General features: G+C 57.4%; 1 protein-coding gene across 1 annotated transcript in view; it reads left to right on the top strand.

Annotated features, from left to right (window-relative positions):
• Positions 1–17,211, top strand: part of SEZ6L (seizure related 6 homolog like) — a 48,596-nt gene extending 31,385 nt beyond the window's left edge. The window contains exons 4-17 of the mRNA XM_074159777.1: positions 6,565–6,757; positions 7,301–7,486; positions 7,948–8,113; positions 8,962–9,128; positions 10,098–10,292; positions 10,392–10,530; positions 12,669–12,865; positions 14,558–14,752; positions 14,864–15,055; positions 15,306–15,500; positions 16,222–16,254; positions 16,387–16,501; positions 16,759–16,861; positions 17,182–17,211. Of these exons, the coding sequence (XP_074015878.1) occupies positions 6,565–6,757; positions 7,301–7,486; positions 7,948–8,113; positions 8,962–9,128; positions 10,098–10,292; positions 10,392–10,530; positions 12,669–12,865; positions 14,558–14,752; positions 14,864–15,055; positions 15,306–15,500; positions 16,222–16,254; positions 16,387–16,501; positions 16,759–16,861; positions 17,182–17,211 (2,106 nt within the window). The remainder of the gene's footprint in view (positions 1–6,564; positions 6,758–7,300; positions 7,487–7,947; positions 8,114–8,961; positions 9,129–10,097; positions 10,293–10,391; positions 10,531–12,668; positions 12,866–14,557; positions 14,753–14,863; positions 15,056–15,305; positions 15,501–16,221; positions 16,255–16,386; positions 16,502–16,758; positions 16,862–17,181) is intronic.
• The last annotated feature ends 3,596 nt before the right edge of the window (positions 17,212–20,807 follow it).

Below are 20,807 nucleotides of genomic sequence, written 5' to 3'. Positions count from 1 at the left end.
CCACTGTGCCACGGCAGCAAAGGGTGCAAAGCACCCACAGCCTTGGGCACGGCTGCCCCGGGAACTTACGCTTGCTAAAAAAACACCCTTCCCAGGGAAAAAAAACTCGATTTTTCTTAGGCCGTGTAGTAAATAAACAGTACGAGGGAACTGGTACATCCTGAGCGTCAGTGATGATCAAAGCATTAAAATGCCATGCAATTAATTTAACAACGAGACACTGGCGGGCGATTTGCAAAAAAAAGAGGCGCTCAGCCTTCGTGGGAAGGGGCGAAGCAGCAGCGCTGTCTCCTGCCTTGACGTAGCTCAAACACCCTCCGTCCACGCTCTCCACGCTCTGCTGTCCAATCCTTCCTCGTTCTTGCCTTTTCCCCATGTCACCATTTGCATCCAATTAAAATCCATTAACTTTTAATCCGTGTAATTAAGAATGTGCATTAAAAAGAGTAGTAGTTCCAGTGAGCTTGTTCCTGCCGTCCCTCCGGTGGGCACGAGGGGCTGACCTCCGTGGCACGACTGGCACCGTGGCTGTGAGCCCCGGTGGGGAGGTTGCCCTGGGACCAGCAGAGCCGGGCAGCGGTGGCACAGGGGTGGGCACTGGGATGTGTGAGCATCTCAGATGCTTTTCCACGGCAGTAGCTCCGTCTCCCCAAATCCGTAGGGTGCTAAAGACAGGCCGCTCCGCTGCAAATTCGCCTCCGTCCATAATCCATCAGATGACACCACTCCTGACCCCGCTCCATTGTAGGCTGAGATTTTAATGGAGCATAAAATTAGCCTCTCCACTCCCCCCCCGAGCTCTGCCTTTCACTTTGCTGATGCTTCTGAGCTTTTCAGACAAATTAAATCACAACAGCGGGGTCTGCACTGGCTGGGCACGGCTGCGTTTGGAGCTGGCTGGGCATACGCCGTGCAGCCCACCCTTCAACAGCCCCTGGGGTGCCCGAGGTGCCCACGGGCAGTGGGGCAGGGCTGAGCCACCCCAGATGGATGGGAACCAGCGAGAGCTGGAGGAGGATGGGGCCTGGGGCTGCAGGCAGCGATGCTGAGTGCCCTGGAGCTGCTGAGTGCAGGAAAACTCCTGCCCGTGCCCTGCCCCAGGGTGGGCAGCAGCTCCAAAGAGATGAGGGAGGAGGGTTGCCAGTTCCTGTCCTGCCACCCCAGGGCTGCAGGACCCCTCTGCAGGTACCCATGGGCTCCAGCAGGTCAGCATCAGTGAGGATCTGACCCACCACGGCAGACAAGGAGCTCTGCAGAAGGCTTTTTAACCATTTAGGCAGCAGCAGAGACATGATTTATGTCCCGAGGAAGCCAGAAATAGCATTCATGGCAAGTGATGACAACAGATTTATCCCCTCTCTTTAGTTCGCGCAGGGGATGTCACACACAATACATGCTGATGAGCCCGTGGAGGAGAAAGACGGTGCAGTGCAGAAACATTGTCCATGTTTGTGTGGAAACCTGAATTTAAAATGACAAGTCCACCCTGGATGTCACCCCTGACCAGTGGGGCTGGTGCAGAAAGCTCTGGTCCCATGGCTGGGACTTTTCCCCACCGTTAAGAACAGGCTTTGCCGTAAAGACCCCGAAAAACCTGCAAAAACAGCACGAAGGATGGGCAGCCGAGGGAGCTGAACTGGAGGCATCTCTGCACACGCTGCCACTGGCAGTGGGGGGAACAGCTGGGTGGCAGTCAGCCTGGGACACAGCCAGCCCCCAGCAGCATCCCAGCCCCAGCAGCATCCCGGCCCCTCACCCCAGGGCTGGGGAAACAGGGCAGAGCACAGCAGAAGGGCTAGTAATCATGGGGTTTGGGCTATCTCTATCCTTTCTCTCCCCTCCCAGGTGCCAGGACCCAGGGGGGTGCACAAGGAGAGCACAGAGCCCCAGGGACCATCCCAGACCTGTGCCTCAGTTTCCCCAGCTGTAAACCAAGAGCAATGGCCTCATTCTCTGCTGCTCCCTGGCTTGTGCAGAGGATTTTACTAATTACTTGGGGAGTAATTAGCACAGACTTGCTGGAAGGTGGCAGTGCTAATTCTGTGTTATTTCCTACCAGAAGGGCTGGGACTGGAGGTGACAGGGAGGATTGGGGACTGCAGGGACGGCTCGTAGGTTGACAGAGAGCGGGTACCACTGCTTGTTCCCAAAATGTCATTATGGCTGGGGACAATGGCCATGCCCAGACTGGGTAGGATGGTTATTACCTCCCCAACGCTCCTCCTTGTTTTGCCTGGTGCTGACGGACTCTCTTCCATCGCTTTTTAATTATTTCACATGTACAAGCGCTGCGAGCTTCAGTGGCTCCGGGGCTAATTACATCGGGCAGGTGCTGGAGTAACGCAGTGCAACTTCCTCAGCTGCCTCCCCGTCACGTGGGTAATTGGTTAACATTTAAGTGATTTGGATTTAATTCACAGCTCCTGTAACGGAGATGGGCAGGGAAGACCTTGCTGGCTGGGGAGGAGCGGGGCTGAGCTCTCCTGCCAGGATGGTGGGATGCAGAAGTGACCCACAGGGGATTCTCTGTTTTCACATAGGTTTGCTGGGGCTGAGCTGGGAGCTCTGGAGGCTGGATTTCCTCAGGGATGCTGGTTTGGGAGAAGCCAGGATGGGCTGGGGAGTGGAGCTGGGTAGGGGCATTGCTCTGTGGTGGGGAGCTGGGTTGGATGGGCTCTGTGTGGAGCCTGGGCTGGTGTGCTCCCCTGTCACGAGTGGTGCACGGTCTCAGCAGGTCCTGCTGGGGGTTGGATATGAGGAAAGGTGTCCTAGAGAGCATGGGAGAAGGTGTCCCCCAGGATTCAGCCTGTGGCATAGGGAGGGCACAGCAAGTGATGGTGAAGGGCTGCCTCTGACCTCTGTGAATCTTGTTGAAGTCATCTGTAGGAGAAAAGAAAAGCCCCTGGGATGGGAAGGTGCGGACCCTGCATGGGGGGGGGGCAGAGACCATGGGAGAGCATGGTGGTGGCAGGAATGATGGTGGCATTGCAGCCCTGCCCCAAAACAGAGTTGGGGAGCGTGGAGTCCTGAGGCTGCTCCTGTGGGCACTTGAAGCTGTTCAGGAGGCCATGAGGACCTTCTGCTTCCTTCTCTTTTGCCCTCTGGAGTCAGACCCTTGCTCACTGCAGGGAAATCCGCCTCTGGTGAGGAGCAGGCACAAAGCCTGGATGTCGGGCATCATCTCGGGAAGGGCTGCCAGCAAACCTGCCTGGTGCTGGGGGCTGCCCAGGGCCATGTGAGAGCTCGGGGTCCCTGCTTGGTTCCTTGCTGGCAGCGCCCCTGTACCCCTCACAGCATCCTGGAGAGAGCTGTGCCTTACCCTGGCTGCCCCCACACCAGCCAGGTCACAGCATTGCAGCCCTGGGAGCGGCGCAGCAGCCAGCTCTCCAAATGCTTTAGTTAGATTATATTTATTTTTAAAATTCTTGAATCTTCTTGGCAGGAAAATAGAATTTCCCTAAAGAGATTTTTCTAGTGGATGAGCAAGGCTGGCAGTCGGAATCGAGGATCCCTCCTGTCTTCCCAACCAGACTCTTTAGAAGCTGACATTGGTGCAGTCTTTGATTAAAGTAAGAACTTGTCCTTCCCCAGCCCCTGGCAGGAACTCGCCCATATGGTCCCTCTCGCAGCGGCTGATGGTCCCTGGCGCAAGGCCACCGCATCCGTCTGTACCCACCGATTACTCGGGAGCGGACGGGGTCCTCTGAGGATGCCAGCCTACCTGGCACTGGCACAGGGAACTGCGGGTCCTTTGCAATGATATCCATCCCTGCTCTGGGCTCCTCTGAGCCTGGTTTTACAGGAGGGAGAGGCTCCCACCGGTGTCCTCACCCCAGGGCACCCTGTGAAGAATCGGGGAGATACCACAGTAATCATCAGCTCCCTCTCTTCTCCCTCTGCCTGCTCTGGCTGCTCCTTGGAAACTGAATCATGGAATTGTAGGGATTGGAAGGGACCTCTGAAGATCATCCAGTCCAACCACCTGCCATAGCAGGGTCACCCAGAGCAAGTTGCACAGGAATATGTCCAGGCGGGTTTGAATATCTCTGGAGAAGACTCCACATCCTCTCTGGGCAGCCTCTTCCAGGGCTCTGCCACCCTCACAGGGAAGAAATTTTTCTTCATGTTGAGATGGAATTTCCCGTGTTCCAGTTTGTGCCCATTGCCCCTTGTCCTGTCACCAGGCTCCACTGAGAAGAGTCTGGCACCGTACTCTTGACACCTGCCCTTTAGATATTGCTCAGCATTGATGAGGTCCCCTCTCAGTCTTCTCTTCTCCAGGCTGAAGAGCCCCAGGTCTCAGCCTTTCCTCATCAGAGAGGTGCTCCATTCCTTTGATCATCTTCATAGCTGCCTCTGGACTCTCTCCAGCAGTTCCCAGTCCTTCTTGAACTCAGGGACAGAACTGGACCCAGTACTGCAGATGCGGCCTCACCAGAGCAGAGGGGGAGGATGACCTCCTCCCACCTGCTGGCCATGCTCTCCTTAATGCACCCTAGGAGACCGTTGGCCTTGGCCAACAGGGCACATTGCTGTCTTGTGGTCACCTTGTCCACCAGGACTCCAAGGTCAGCCCCAATCCTGTACTGGTGCATGGGATTATTCCTCCCCAGGTGCAGACTATTCCTTCCCAGCAGCCGAACTGGGCAAGGAGAACAGAAAGCTTGGCCGCCATGAGCTGCTGGGGTGACACTCTTGAACGATTCGCTTTCTCGTTTGCCGGAGTGATGTGGTGCTCGATAGCATGTTTGATGCTAGTCATCACCAGAGGAAGCTAACTGGGAGCAGGCTTGTCTTTGAGTGATTTCAGAACAAAAGCTGTTACAAACACCCTGCAAATGTCTTTTTGCGGTGATTCAGACCCAGCTCAGGAAGAAAAACTCTGCCCCGGTGGGAGCTGGGGGCCAGACATTAGCATTGTACGTAGCCCACTTAGCATCCCCAGGTCCTGTGCTCCACATAATTCATCCCCAATAACATTTTGATTCATTCCATTTATTAATCATTAGATCTGAGCCATCCCATCAGACGTGCTGTGTACGTGCTGTGCTGGGGAGGCACGTTTTCAGGACAAAACCCGGGAAAGAAGAAATGATCTGGGATGAGTCGGGGTCCAGGACAGGCGTTTGCCCCATTTTTCTGATGCACCCTGTGGCAACGATGAGGACCGAGGACCGCTTTCCTCCACAGTGAGAACCAGAGACTCTCTGCAGTGACCTCCCGGCGAAATAAGGCAAAATCAGCTCCTCTTGGGTTAAAAGTGTGGGCTGGGGTGAACCCAGGTGCTCTCTGACCCAGCCTGGGGGCTGCTCAGCCCAGCCCCACAGTGAGGACCAGGTTTTTCCAGGGTCTGCTCAGGGTTTATGGACCATTGGGGAAGGCAGGGAGTTACATGATGGGGTCAGGGTCTTTTCTCCTCGGTTCTTCTAGCAGAAGGTCAGAGGATGCCAAGAGCCGGGCACATCCCTGCCTGGTGCTCTGGGCTGGGGCGGGGGGAAAGACGGGCACAGTGGTGACAACAGCAACAAATCCTTCTAGTCACAACATCGTCGGGAGCACTCGCAATTACGGGCTAAGGCTGTGGTGTGTGCTAAATATAGAGCCCTGGTCCTCGCACACTTAAGGAAACAAACGATCTGATGAGCATCTTTCTGCTGAAACATGAGCCCATTTATTAAGCTAAATGGACGTGAAATGCAAATGTGGGGTTACTTTTCAGCAATTTCCAAATAATAATTAAAGCCTTTTGGGACTGCTCATTAGACACATTTGCCGTGTGTGGGTAAGGGATCCCGGGGAGGATGCCTGGTCCATGGCGTGGGTGGTGAGCACCAAGCCCTACAAAACACCCAGGTTTGGTAGCAGGTTGGTGCCAGATAGTCCAGCCCTGGCTGGAACCAGTGAAGCTTGGCCACAGAATCATAGAATCATCAAATGTGTGGGGTTGGAAGGGATCTTTAAAGGTCATCTAGTCCAACCCCTCTGCAGTAAGCAGGGACATCCTCAGCTAGATAAGATTCCTCAGAGCCTTATCAAGCCTGAACTTGAATGTCTCCAGGGATGAGGCCTCCATCACCTCTCTGTTCTGTGCCATGGTGTCCTGAGATGCAGGTCTGCTCCCAGGGTGGATGCAAGTGGAGTTGGGGCCCCACCACTACCATAACCAGTGACTTATGGGACCCCTCCGTCTTCCTCCTGTCTTGCTCTCTTCTCCTTGACCCACAATCCCCGGGTTCAGCAGGGAAGTGGAGATGGGTCAACTTGTGCTGCACAAGAGCATCCTGCTTTGAAACGTGTCTCAAAGGAGAGGTTCCAGATGCCTGCGCCTGCTGTCCCAGGGGAAGGAGAAGGGGTCAGCACTCACGGGGGTCCCCCCAGGCTCGTGCAGGTCACAGGTTGCTCCATCACAACTGGGCAAGCAACTCCTGTCTGCAACGAGCCCTCAGTGCTCAGAGTGGCTGTGGTGATGCATGTGTTTGGGGTTGGGATGTGTCTCTTCACCTGGCACCCCACCGGGACCCGCACCTCCACCCCCACAGCTCACGGGTCTCTGCTCCCACACAGGTGAAGAGCGTGAATCTGTCGGACGGGGAGGTGCTCTCCATCCGCGGGGTGGACGGCGATGCCCTGGTGGTCCTGGCCAACCAGACCCTGCTGGTGGAGGGCCAGGTGATCCGCAGCCCCACCAACACCATCTCCGTCTACTTCCGCACCTTCCAGGATGAGGTGGTGGGGACCTTCCAGCTCCACTACCAGGGTGGGTGCCTCCCTGACAGGGGTGACAAGGAGGAGGGGTGGGATTGGGGTGGCAGAACCATGGGGCTCAGGGGTGGAAGGATGCTGGGCTCCTGTTTTGCTGCATGCCTGTGCTCAGAGCTTCGGCTGGGGGGGGGATGTCAAGCAGTAGCTTGTGTTGTGCCTAGAGCAGAGGGTTCGATGTCCCCCGATGTCCTGGACCCCAGAACTCTCTCTGCTCCTCACATCTGCCCTGTTTCTGTCCCCATGCAGCGGCTCTTCTTGCACAGGCTCAGGCTCCAAGTCTATTTTTTTCCCTTGAAGAGCTATAAAAAATAGATGAGTTGAAGCAAATTCTTTTTAAAATAGAAACTGGGCCTGAGCAAAAGCAGTAACAGGTGGGAGGGTGGGAGAAGTAGCAGCGTGGTGGTTTGTCGATGCTCTGTGGCCAGCACCCGGCAGCGAGGTCTGTCCGTGGCACCGTGGGGACATCCAGCATGTCCCCAGCGCGAGGTGGCTTGGAGCAGACAAGCCCCAAGCTCTGAAACGTTCCTGCTTGTTCCAGTGTTTATGCTGAGCTGCAACTTTCCACGGAGACCTGATTTCGGAGACGTCACTGTGATGGATTTGCACTCGGGCGGAATTGCTCATTTTCACTGTCACCTGGGCTACGAGCTGCAGGGTCCCAGGGTGCTTACGTGCATCAACGCATCAAGGCCACACTGGAGCAGCCCGGAGCCAATCTGCTCAGGTACACTCCTCGCTAATTAGCCTGAGTGCTAAGTAAAACTGGGATCCCCAAAGAAAAAAAATAATAAATAAATAAGAGTTGCTTCTTTGCACCGCGAGTTGAATACGGTCCCTGGGCGAGGGTGAAAGCAACGCCCAGGTCTGCAAAACCTGATGTACTGCAGGCTTACACGTCAGTGGCAGCACAATCTGCTTCTTAATTAGGCAGGTAGGAGAAAGGAAATTATAGATTTTATGTGTGAGCATCTATACGTATACATAAAACAAAGCAAAGCCAAGCCCAGGCAAGAGGTTCGTGAATTAAAGAGTGCTGAGAAGAGCCAGGCAGGCATCAGTGTGGGGGTTCATCCCTTTTGCTGTGCAGAAGCCCTCAGTGCAGACACCTTGCCTGTACCCTTCCATTAGAGGTCTCTTTCCATGCCCTGTCTCCTTGCCCATCTCAGCTGTGCTCTGTGTTGGCAGCGCCCTGCGGTGGGACGGTCCACAATGCCACCATCGGCCGCGTCCTCTCCCCCAGCTACACGGGCAACCAGTCCAGCAGCATGTACTGCGTGTGGGCCATCGGGGCCCCCTCGGGCCAGAAGCTGCATCTGCACTTCGAGAAACTCCTGCTAACTGAGAAGGACAGGTAAGGATCCAGGAGCCGTTCTGGTGTGCCCGGGTGATGCTGACTGGTGGTGAGATCTGCACTGAGCCCCTCTACCTGCACCCCCGGGACTGAGAAGGTGCAGGGTGCTTTGTTGGGTGCTACACATACTTGGAAGCTTGGAGCTTGGAAGCTCCCAGGTGGTCTCAGCTCTCCCACCTCACATCTCCTGCCCTCCTGGTGTCCAAGCTATGGGTGTCCCCGCAGGCAGCACCAACCTCAGCTCGGGGTGCAGCACGGAGGAGGCTGCCAGCCAGAGGATGGTGGGGATGGGGGCAGAGAGAGGTCCTGGAGGAGGAGAGGAGGTTCCTGATTCAAGTGTTCAGGGGGCAAGACAGGTCTTTGAGCCAAAAGAACCCCAGCCCTTGTCACCAGCCTCCATGCCAGGGGATCTTGCCGGTCCCCTGGCTGTGGGGTGACACCGTGCGGTGTCATATTTGTCCTTTCCTCCCCCTGAACACCTGATGCCCAGCCCTGCTCATCACCATGGTGCAAGAAGCTGCAGATCCCACGCTCTCCGCATCTGTAACGCAAAGCACACGCTTATGGTGCTGGTGCTTGTGTTTAAACAGCATCAACATTCAGGCTGGTAACAGGCAGTAAAGCGGGTTTATGGCTTGTAGTAAAATCAAGGAATAAAGCCCCTGTTTACGACACAGTAAAAGAGACTTATCTGGTTGGTGAATTTTTGTTTGCACAATTTCTTTAAAATGCCTTATTCTGGGGTCACCAGAGAGCAGGCGCTGGCGAGGAGGAGGGGTTGGGTGATGTTCCTGGGGGGGAGCGTGGGGACACTCCTTCCATGTCACGTGCCGTGTCCTCCCGTGCAGGATGGTGGTGTACAGCGGGGACACGAACCAGTCCGCCGTCCTCTACGACTCGCTGCGTGCCGACAGCGTGCCCTTCGAAGGGGTGATCAGCGACGGCTCCTCCATCAGGATCGAGTTCCTCGCGGAGGAGCCCGCGGCTCCCACGGCTTTCAACATTCGCTTTGAAGGTGCTGTGCTCTCATTTTGGTCCCCCTAAGAGCAGCCAACGCTCCCCAGCCTCAGGGCATGTGGGCAATTAACAGAGATAGGGCTGTAAAAAGGGTCTTGGCTCCTCCCTGCCACCAGTGCTACCTGGTGCCGCCATCCCCATGTCACTGTAGGCACCCAGGGGAACCCAAACCTCACCTGGGGCTGGAGTAGCTTTGGGCAGTACATTTGCCTTGCAAGAAATAGGCAAAGAAATAGCTAAATGTCATTTATTCCAACAGAAATGTTCATTGGTAAGCTGAGCATCCACGGGACTCATCTCCTGAACCTGCCGTGGGGCAGCCATGGGGCAGTGGGTGTCTTGGCCAGGATGGACCCCCTCCAAACCCGAGCTGAAAAGGCTGCTGTGGGAATCGCACAGCCTGTGGCGACCTTCCCCACCAAATGACCAGTCTATCCCCTTCCCTCGACCCCTGTAGCGCTGGGTACCGAGCCCATGCCAGCCTTGGGGGTATCAGAGCAGCTCCTCCGGGGACCAACACTGGGCAAGCCCTGGAAGCTCACACAGATTTGCTCCGATTGTCATTTAAGTGCATCCTGCTGCCGGGATCAGTCCCGCGGGAGCCCCTCGCCTCTGAGCAAGCTCAATAACGCACAGTAATCCCGGGGGAGATTGCTCAGCAAATACCGCAACTGGCAAGGCAGCAAATGTGTTACTGATGCTGGTACACAATGGAAGTGGGGTTGGGTTAAGCCTGCGTGGCTCAGGGCAGATAAACTCTTGTTAATCCTAATTGCCTGTAAAATACACCGTGGAAGAGGCCATCCATGCGTGGTGGGGATGGAGGGAAGGGTTTCTAGCTGGGGATGGAGGCAGAGCCTGGGGATTATCACCCCTGGAGCGGAGGGTGTGAGGAGCAGGGGAAGATAGAACTCCCCCCAGCCAGCCCCATGCCCCTGTGGCTAATGGGGGGGGGTTTATCTTCCAGCCTTTGAGAGGGGCCACTGCTACGAGCCCTACATCCAGAATGGGAACTTCACCACCTCCGACCCCACCTACAACCTGGGGACCACCGTGGAGTTCACGTGCGACCCCGGGCACTCCCTGGAGCAGGGTCCTGCCGTCATTGAGTGTGTCAACATGAGGGACCCATACTGGAATGACACGGAGCCGCTGTGCCGAGGTCAGTCCCCTGTCCCCATCACTGGGGCGATGCTGGGTGGTGGGTACGAACACCCCAGGGGACCCCGGCTGAGCCCTGCCTGCCTCTCGCTCCCCGCAGCCATGTGTGGGGGGGAGCTGACCGCCGTGGCTGGGGTGATCCTGTCCCCCAACTGGCCGGAGCCCTACACGGAGGGGGAAGACTGCATCTGGAGGGTCCATGTCGGTGAGGAGAAGCGGCTTTTCCTGGACATCCAGCTGTAAGTAGCCCGGGACCTCGGTGTATGTCTCTGCCCCAACAGTGCTCAGCCCACTTTGCTGCAGTATCCCTGCTCCCCGAACCTTTCCCTGTTCTCCCCCTTGGAGCTTTCCTAATCCCCTGTGATGTACTCGGCACCCAGGGGGAGGTCCAAGGCAGCACCGAGTGCTGCTCCTTGAGTTCCAAGCGCTGTTACACCATCCTTTGCAGTAGTTAATTGCTCCCAAGACAGCTCCTCTGGGGCAAAATCATAGGGAATGATGCCACAGCAGCATGCGGCCACGTGCGTCTCTGAGTGGCACGCAGCTCCATCACGAGCTGGTTCGTTCTGGGGCTAGACAAGCCTAAGGACATGCATGAGCTGGAAACCGCAGCTTAGTCTTTGGGCTGAATGGGATACAGGGAGTACTGGGATGCCTAAGGGAGGGCAAGGGGCACGGGGAGGCTCTGCCCAGCTCTCCCTCTTGTGCCCTACCTTCTTTTTTGGGGGAGACCAACATGTCTTCACAAAATGCATCAGTTCCCCTCCTGACTGCCAGCCCACTCCGTTCAGTGACATGGCACAGAAAGCTGCAGGGAGCAGAGCACCACAGGGGTGGGAATCCCTTACCCCCCATGCCAGGGGTCAGAGAGGTAGGGGATTCCATGCCAGGCTGGAGGCCCTTGGCATGATAATGCTGCCGATGCAAAGGGAATCTCCTTCGATGCTATTTTGGGTTTTCAAGAGGAGAGCGTGTTTTAAGAAGGGGCTTAGAGTCATAAAGATTTTAAAGCTTTCTGTAAAATCACGTCAGAGCTCCCAGTGAACCCCTCCCAGCTTTGTGGGTGCTTGGGCTGAGCAGAACTGGAGGCCAAGCCATTTGAAGTCATCAGGCATAAATGTCACTGGGAAAATCGTGTTTGACAGAGAGCAGAGATTTACTACAAATGTCAGCTTGCCACGGGGATTAGCTGGGCGCCTTCCAGGAACATTCTTAATAAAACGTTGGGGGATCAGCTCAGGCGTCTCCAAACGAGGCTGAATTAGAGGTGGAGGGCAGGGGTATGGATCCTGCCCATGTTGAGGAGTCCAGCCTTCGCTGGGAAAGTTATTTCAGCCTCCAACATGATGGAGACTCCTCAGGTGGGACCGGGAGCATCCTGGTCCTCTGCCCATGGGGAAGGGGAGGACATGGTGTCCCTGCCCCAACCTCTTGCTGCCCCAACCCTTCCTGAGGTGCCCAGTAGCAGAGCGCTGGGTGCTGGCCGTGCTCCCCAGCGCTGGTGAGCCATGCTGGCTTGCAAGATGAGGCAGGGTGGCAAGGAGGGGAAGGCGATGTCTGTGCCCACCCTTGGGCGTGATCCCATCGGTTCACCCACACTCCCGCTACCAGCAGTGGGGCTTGCAGGGGCTGCAGAGGCAAGAGAGACAGCCTGGCAGCAGAGCTGGCATCCCTGGAGCAATGTTCCCCCCCCGGGATGTGCAGCCATTGCCTGCCCTTTGCTTGGGACCCAGCAGAGAGTCCTTCGTCCCCTCCCTCCCATGGGGCAACCGCATCCCTGCCGCAAAGGGGGTGGATGGAGGCTGCTGCCGGTGCTGGCCCTGGCTCTGGAGCAGGGTTTGCTGCCTGCTCTGCCTTCCCGGCAGGATCCCAGACTTTCCCGCTCCGGCTCCCGGCTCCAATCCGTGGGCCGCCACTGCTCTCTGCTGGCCGCGGCGACCAGCGCTGCAGCAAAGGCGACCGCCGCGGTGGGGCTGGGCTTTTCCACTCCGTGGGGCAGAGTGGGGTGAAGCTGGTGTCACCCCATCGCGGGGCTTGGGGCCCCCCTGCCCCACGGAGCCGCCGGCACCTCCCCGGCATCGGGGGCGGCGGGCGAGGGCTCTCTCCCTCCCGAGCCACCCCCGGCTCTCGGCGGGGAGGACGGAGCTGGGGTGAGTTATGGGGCTACCGTTTGACCGGCAGCACCGCTGACCCACCGAGGACAGGCCAGCACCACCGTGCTCGCCCAGCCTGCCTAGGGACAGGGATGGGGACAGACAGGAGGCACGTTCGCTGCACTGGGTCAAGTGGTCACCTGGATGCTCCTTGAGCCCGGCACCGTGGTGTCCTGCCTTGGGTCCCTGCCCGAGCTGCTCTCTAACCAAGCTCTCCTTTCCAGCCTGAACCTCACCAACAGCGACATCCTCACCATTTATGACGGGGACGAGCTCACCGCCCACATCCTGGGGCAGTACGTCGGCAGCAGCGGTCCCCAGAAGCTCTACTCCTCCAGCCCCGACCTCACCATCCAGTTCCACTCAGACCCTGCCGGGCTCATCTTTGGGAAGGGACAAGGATTCATCATGAACTACATAGGTAGGGAGAGTGGGGTGCTGGGTGCCTCCCCTGCCACTGCAGTGCAGGTGGGGACCATGACACAGCCAGACCGTGTTGTCCAGGTGCCGGGTTTGGAAGTGGGGAGAATTGCTGTGACACCAGTCCTCCTCTCCACATCCTGCAGAAACCCCCAGCCTCACTGCAGTTCCCTGGGTCAATCAGTTCTGGGGTGTCCCCGTATGTCTCCCCTCCTCCAGGTAGTGGCATTTTTGGTCCCTGTTAGCCCTGGTCCGGCCCAGTGCAACTGTGGAGCAGAACAGGGAAAGAAATTGCTGGAAGTAGGGTTGCAGGATCCTCCCACATGCACACTCGTAGGGCATGAAGCTGATGGTACTAGGGCACTGCAGTGAGGTCTCCTCCTGGGAGAGGTCACTGAAGCCAGTCCTTGGGTGGGCTCCTGAGATGGATGTTCCCAGCTCCTTGCTCCAGAGATGCTCAGATTACATCTGGAGATGTCCATTTACATCATCCTTTGGTGCAGCCATGTCTGCCAGACCAGGGCAGCTGATGCCCAAGGAAGACACAAGGACTGGGAAGGGCACTTCTTCGCCCTGGCTGCCTGCGGTCTTGCTGCCTGCCTCTCCTCCAGCTTCTCTCCCCCTGCCAGACTTCTTCCAAGCGTGTTTTCCTTCCGCTGCTGACAGCTCCAGTTACCACAAACGGAGAGCAAGCTGCAATGCAGGTCACCTGCGAAGGCTGCAGGTCCCATCCTCCATGCGCTGCAGCACAGGCGGCCAGACTCAGCCGTGGGCACAGCCCTTGGTGGGCACGGGGTTGGGGAGAACAGGGAGAAGCCCCTCACCAGAGCAAACCAGCCATGCCATGACTGCGGCATCTGAGGACCGTGACTGCTCCTCTCCTGCAGCCAGGGCTCAGCCTGGTGTTCCCAGGTTGCTCCTTTTGTCCTGACCCCAGCAAGGACACTGCCCTGTTTCCATCGGCACAGTCCTCTGCCTGGTTTTAGGGTCAAGGCTGGTGAGTTCTGGGCCCCCCAGTTCAAGAAGGAGAGGGAAGTACTGGAAAGAGTCCAGCAGAGGGCTACAAAGATGATCAAGGGACTGGAGCACCTCTCTGATGAGGAAAGGCTGAGATCTGGGGCTCTTCAGCCTGGAGAAGACTGAGAGGGGACCTCATCAATGCTGAACAATATTCAAAGGTCAGGTGGCAAGAGGATGGGGTCAGGCTCTTCTCAGTGGTGCCCGGTGACAGGACAAGGGGCAACAGGCACAAACTGGGAAATTCCATCTCAACATGAGGAAAAACCTCTTTCCTGTGAGGGTGGCAGAGCCCTGGAAGAGGCTGCCCAGAGAGGGTGTGGAGTCTCCTTCTCCAGAGATAGTCCAAACCCACCTGGCTGCGTTCCTGTGCAACCTGCTCTGGGTGACCCTGCTTTGCAGGGGGTTAGACTGGATGGTCTCCGAAGGTCCCTTCCAACCCCTACAGTTCTGTGAGGCTTCAAAGAGCCCCCATTACCCACTGTTGCCCCACTGTCCCTTCCCTCTGCCCAGGGGATGCCACCCTTGGACAGGGCTGCCAGCTGTGGCCATGCACGGTGCAGGGAGGGACAGGCATTCAGTAAGGACCTGTGTGTCCCCATGCAGCAGCTCCGAGGAAGGCTCTGCAGTGGGGTCTTGCTCGGTGGGGGACAGCCAGCATCTCTCTTGGCTGCAGAGGTGTCCCGCAACGACTCCTGCTCTGACCTGCCCGAGATCCAGAATGGCTGGAAGACCACATCACACACGGAGTTGGTGAGAGGGGCCAAGATCACCTACCAGTGCGACCCGGGCTACGACATCGTGGGGAGCGACACCCTCACCTGCCAGTGGGACCTCAGCTGGAGCAGCGACCCCCCCTTCTGCGAAAAGAGTAAGTGCCCCGAGCAACGTCCTGCTGTCCCCATCATATTTCTGAGACCCGCACCAATTTTTAACAGCTCCTGGTCCCCGCTACCCCACTCAGACGCCCTCTTTTCCCCAGTTATGTACTGCACGGACCCGGGGGAGGTGGAGCACTCCACCCGCCTCATCTCCGACCCGGTGTTGCTGGTGGGGACCACCATCCAGTACACCTGCAACCCCGGCTTCGTGCTGGAGGGCAGCTCGCTGCTGACCTGCTACAGCCGCGAGACGGGGACCCCCATCTGGACCTCACGGCTCCCGCACTGCGTCTGTAAGTTGGGATGGTTTCTCCTGTCTCCCCCACCCACCCCCCCCGCACCATGGCTCCTCTGCTCACGGGGGTCATGGGAAGCCCTTTCCTGCAGCCAAGACCTTCCCCATCTTCGTGGGGTGGTGCAGAGCTTTGAGCTACCTGAGAGCAGGATGGGGTGAGATCTCAGGTGTTTCCCTGCTGCCTCCCAGTCTCCTCCTCTCCCTCAGCCTGAGCCCTGGAGCTCACCCCGGGATGTGTTCCCTTTCAGCCGAGGAGTCGCTGGCCTGCGATAACCCAGGACTGCCGGAAAATGGCTACCAAATACTTTATAAGCGCCTCTACTTGCCCGGAGAGTCCCTGACGTTCATGTGCTATGAGGGCTTTGAGCTCATGGGGGAAGTTACCATCAAATGCATCCTGGGCCAGCCATCCCACTGGAGCGGACCCCTGCCCATCTGCAAAGGTAACGGTGTGGGGTGGATTTGGGGGTGCGGGGGCAGCCACAGCCTCAGTCCCCAACCTGGGACAGCTGGGGACCTTCGTCTGGCTGCAGAATCCCAGCGGTTCTCTAGCTGGGACCTAAACTCATCTGAAACCTGGGTGCTTTTCTGGATTTGTGCTGAGCAGAGCCGTGGGGAGGGGGAGAAAACCCTCTGGCCACCACGGTGGCAGTGTGGGACGTGCAGGATGTCACTTGCTTTTCTTGCTTTGCCGCTTCCCGTAGCAGTTTGCCCGGGCTCGGCAGGGATGCTCTCCTCAGGCACCCACTGAGATGGGAGAGCTCAGCCCCAAGGAACCCCCTGGGCACCGGTCTAGTTTGGGTTTAGTGCGCTTTCTGGTCACAGGACAGTCCTCCCATCGCCACTAAGCCTCAGAGAGGAATTGTTCTTAATTACTATTTAATGGGACTACGTGGAGACCTTGTCTCTTGGGGAACAGGGCTCTCTGGAGGGTACCACCACCCCAGGCAGAGCCATCCTGCCAGTGTCCCACTTGCCCAGCCCGCTCGGTCCCCTGCCTTCGCTTACAGAGACTGAGAGTTTATTAAAAATCACAAGTTTGCTGTGTGGCTTGGGACGAAAAGGTGCAAGGAGACCCCAGGCCTGGGCTCCCCACGCAACCAAAAGCTGCTGGCACCCAGTCAAACCTAGTTACGTACCAGTAACTCTCCATTTCTCTTCCAGTGAATCAAGACAGCTTTGAACATGCTCTGGAAGGTGAGTGACATGAGTTTGCTATATGAGCCCTGTGCCAGGGCCCGCGTGGGAGGAGGGAGGTGGGGGGCAGAGGCACAGGGGGGGATCACAAGGGGCTCGCAAATGCCGACATAATAGATCTTGTCCTTTTAGTAGCAGAAGCTGCTGCAGAGACATCGCTCGAGGGGGGAAATATGGCTTTGGCCATATTCATCCCAGTGCTGATCATCTCCTTGCTGCTGGGAGGAGCGTACATCTATCTCACGAGGTAGGAGGCGTCCAGTGAGGCTGGGGGGGCTGGTGGCAGAGCCCCATAGCGACGTGTCCAGGGCTGGCTCAGTATTGTCGTGCCCTCACCAGCCACATGCCCTGGGCATGGTCCTGGATATCCAGGCACCAAGATCAGGGATCCCTAGGGTGCTGGCAGGGAGGTGGGATGGGGAGGATGTGGGAGGATGAGGCTGGCCGTGCTTTGCTCTGGGGCGGGTGCCGTGCAGCCCAGTGACTCTTGTGTGTGTCCCCCAGGTGTCGGTACTACTCCAGCCTCCGCCTGCCCCTCATGTACTCCCACCCCTACAGCCAGATCACGGTAGAAACGGAGTTTGACAACCCGATTTATGAGACAGGGGTGAGTCCTGCTCCACGCTTTCCTTCCCGGGGACTATCCTGATGGGGAAGCGCAGGTTTCTCCAGGAGTGTGGCAACAGGATGAGTCAAGCCCATCCTTGAGTAACACGGTGGGAGGCTCCATACCTGTCCATCCATCCCGAGGGGCCGGGTGGACTCCGGCAGGCAAGGGGAGGCAGAGGAGCCTGCGGGGTCCAGGCAGGGAGGGCACCACTTCCCCTGGAGCAAAAATGACACTTGGAGCCTCTCTTGTCACCTGGGAATGGGAATATTATCCTGAAATGCAGCTGCTGCCCTCAACTGGCTTTTCCTTCTTTTCAGGAAACAAGAGAATACGAAGTTTCGATATAAGGACAGTGGTAAGAGAGTCTCCGGCTGCGAACTTAATGTGCTCTCATAGAACTTCCTCAGTAACTAATCCAGAGACCACGTGGAGTTTGGTTGGACCCCTGGACCTGCTGTTGTCTTTCCTTTTGCCTCTTTATTGAAGATTTTACTGTTTTCTTCACTGTATTTATTCTATTTAAACTGCGATAGGTGTGCTGCAGAGCCCCGGGTGCGGGCAGCAGCGGGAGCTGGGGCAGAGCCGGGTCCCAGCAAAGCTGGGGTGACATGGGGACATCCATGTCCCCCCGACCCCGCATGGTGGCACGTCCCCCAGCACTGCCCCCACACACACACGCAGGGGGATTTTTGCGGTTCTGATGTTGTTAAAAATTTAAAAGTGTCTCCGTTACAAGAGCCTGCAGTTGATTGCTGGGAGCTGAGGTAGGCGCAGGGTTTGCTGCAGGGTCCAGCCCTCCCTGACCCACAGCTCCCAGTTCCCCTTGCCCCCAGCCGGGGAGCCTCGGGGGCTCCTGTGCCACTGGTCCAGGGACCATCCTCGCTGCAGGGAAGTGGAGTGTGGCTCAGGGAAGCTGCCAGCCAGTGCGGAGCCCCCCTCACCGTGCCCGGGGAGCAAGGGACAGCCCGCATCGCACACGGTACATCCCGCTTTATTTTCCCGCTTTGCTTTGGATGCTGGAGAGGCAGCGAACCAGGACTCGCAGCTCTACGGAGAAGCATTAACCAGTGACACCCCCCACCCACCCCCCCCCGCCTCCCCAGCCTGGGAGCCATGGGAAACCTCCCTGGGCACCGGGAGTGGCCAGCATCCCTTTGCTCACACCAGTCCTTCCTCTCTCATAACGCTTACCGTGACCCTTCCCAGGAAAACCCTGGTCCCGTTAATGGCTGGAGGTCACCCCTTTTGCCCCCCCCCCCCCCCCCCCCCCCCCCCCCAGTAGCATCTCAGGGTAAGCAGGATGGACTGGGCTCCCTGCCACCGCTCCCACCAGTTTGCCAAAATCCCCTTTGGCACAGCACCGGGCAGAGATTTGGGTATCGCAGCTCCCACCTGAAGCCCCCACCAGGGGTTGGCACCTTGCTGGAGCTCGCAGCTGGGCAGGAGATGGACAAGGGGATGGAGGTGGAGGTGTATGGGGGGAGGAAAGGCAGGCAGCGTGGCCGGGCTCCAGCGTGGAAGACCAGCCTGGAGAGGGGAGCAAAACAGGCAGAAATCAGCCCATCAAAGCTGGTCCCATCCCAGGTGAACCCCAGTTCAAGCCTCAGCATCCCCTACGCTCCTTCGCTGCCTTCACCTCTGCCAGAGCCGGACACTGGGGGGGCTGCTCCCCCTCTGCGGGGACACAGACACACACCCCCCCCCCCCAAAAGGGCCATCTTCTCAGTGGGTCCTCCACGCTGCCAGCCCCCCAGCCGAGCCCTGGGGAGGACAGCAAAGCCACCGACGTGTCCTTGGCTGCCAGTGTCTTTCTTTTGTCCTTGTAGAACGGCAATTGTAACCACAGGAGGCTGGTTTAGTTTCGGGATGGTTAGTGCATCTCTGCAGTGTACAGCTGAGACTTAGGTTTTTGGTTTTTTTTTTCCTTTAAAAACAATGAATGTGTGTTTGTAATTTGTAACAGTTAAAAAAAGAAAAAAGAAAAAAAAATAGAAAAAAAAAATGTGCCAAAAATGTACTAAGCATTTCATTTCCCTTCATACATGTCTGTTTTTATAAGAACAATGTGAAAATTGCTGGGATTAAATATTTTTGAACATGATAAAGTACTTCCGTGGGAAGCTCTAGCGTTCACTATAACCTCAATATGAATTGCTCTGTATTTTTAAATGCCTGAAATAAGTTTGCAGAGATTTGAAGGGCAGGCAGGCCTATGGCATGGCCTGTGGCACCGGTGTAGGGGTGAGTGCTGGGCATGTGGCACGCCTCGCTGCAGGACGGTGGCCCGGTGGCTCTGCCTTGGCTCTGAATGTGGTTTCCAGGGGCCAGACCCTGCCCTGGGGCAACCTCATGGTGTCCCCCTGCTCCCGTGCGATGGAGTTGACCGAGCACTGGTGGGACACAGGGTGAGGTGACATGGCCTTGGGGACATCTCTCCTCCTCTGGATACCCTGTGGGACCCAGCGCTGGCTCCTTCCTGAACCCAGCCTCATCCTTTCCCTGAGCATCACTTGTGCCAGCCCAGCATCGATACCTCGTGGGGTGGGTGAGGGTTTGGGTCCTCTGGGACCCCACTGAACACCCATGGCCATGTCACAGAGGATGCGTAGAAAGTTTGGGGGAGCCCTGCTAGCATTTCACCGCAATGCAGGGAACCTTTGGGGACCCATCCTGCCTGTGCCCCACTCACCCTGCAGCGTGACTATCGCCCAGCAGCTCCTACGGGACTTGAGCCATCTGGGACATGGCAGCTCCCCAAAACCACAGAGGAAGGGAGGCTGCCTTGCCTGCCCCCCACACGGCTCCACACCATCTCGGGGAAGATCTCGTGGCTGGGTGGGAAAAATCCCATCACCTCTCCCTGGGATACTCTCTGGACTGAGCTGCTCCAGTGGGGGCTCGTCTCTGCCCCCTGCCCACAGGAGGTTTTCCCCCCAAGCATCCCTCTGGGAGCCGATGGGGCCCTGGCACATCCCTGAGGAGTATGAAAAGCATCAGGAGTGTCCTGCCTGGGGGCGGCCCAAGTGCCTGCTCTGGAAGCGTGGTGGCAGGATGGCGGATGTCACCACCTCGCCAAGGAGCAGGGCCACAGGGAAATCACAGGTTAAACACCATTTTCTGACACCTGCAGAGACTCTGGGAGTCCCTCTGGGGAGGGATGGGGATGCACAGCCCACCCAGCATCCAGGTAAATGCCCTCTCCTGGAGCACCCGCTGCCCTGCCAGGAAACCCGGGGCCTCCTCCTGTGCATCCCTGCACCTCCCCGCACAAAACAATAAAATAACCCTGCACTCTGAAAAAAAATGTGCTTTTAAAAAGGGTTATGATGTGACACGAGATAATAGCTTCGTGTAGCAGCTGTCAGGCTAATGCACAGGGGGGCGAAGGAGCCAAGGCTCTGATGTGGAGAATTCCCGGGGGAGGAAGCTTGGGTTATTTTTGGACAGAGATTGCAAGAGAATTAAAATGAAGGGAAAAAAAAAAAAAAAAACACCACCCACCAAAACCCAACAATCTTGATACTGCCATTCCTCCTCGGTGACGTAAAGCAGGAGCCAATCTCTGGCCTCGCGCTTTGTGCTGTGGATTAAGCTTTGTCTGGGCGCAGCAGCCACAGCCATTACCCGCCTCTCCCCTGCGGAGGATGCTGCGTGCTTGTCCCCCGGCTGTCACGTAGCCAAAGGACCCCCGTGCCCACCCACCCGAGCTCGGGGACCTCCTTTCCAGCCACATCGCAGGGCGATGAAGCAGAGCATCCCTGCCCAGTCCCAGGGATGCTCTGCCCCAGCGCAGTGCGGGGGGGGCGGCTTGTGTCTCCGGCAGGATTTCATGCAGCCGTTCTCTGGCTGCATCCCCGCACCTTCCCCAATCGTGAGGTTATTTCTCAGCAGGAACCAAAAGTAGTTTGGGGGAGGGTGTCATGCTGAGGATGGAGGGCTGGGG

Source organism: Numenius arquata, chromosome 16, assembly GCF_964106895.1.
Source record: "Numenius arquata chromosome 16, bNumArq3.hap1.1, whole genome shotgun sequence".
NCBI classification, from domain to species: domain Eukaryota; kingdom Metazoa; phylum Chordata; class Aves; order Charadriiformes; family Scolopacidae; genus Numenius; species Numenius arquata.
The sequence above is the reverse complement of the archived record's forward strand: the minus strand, read 5'-3'. Positions and strand labels throughout refer to the sequence as shown.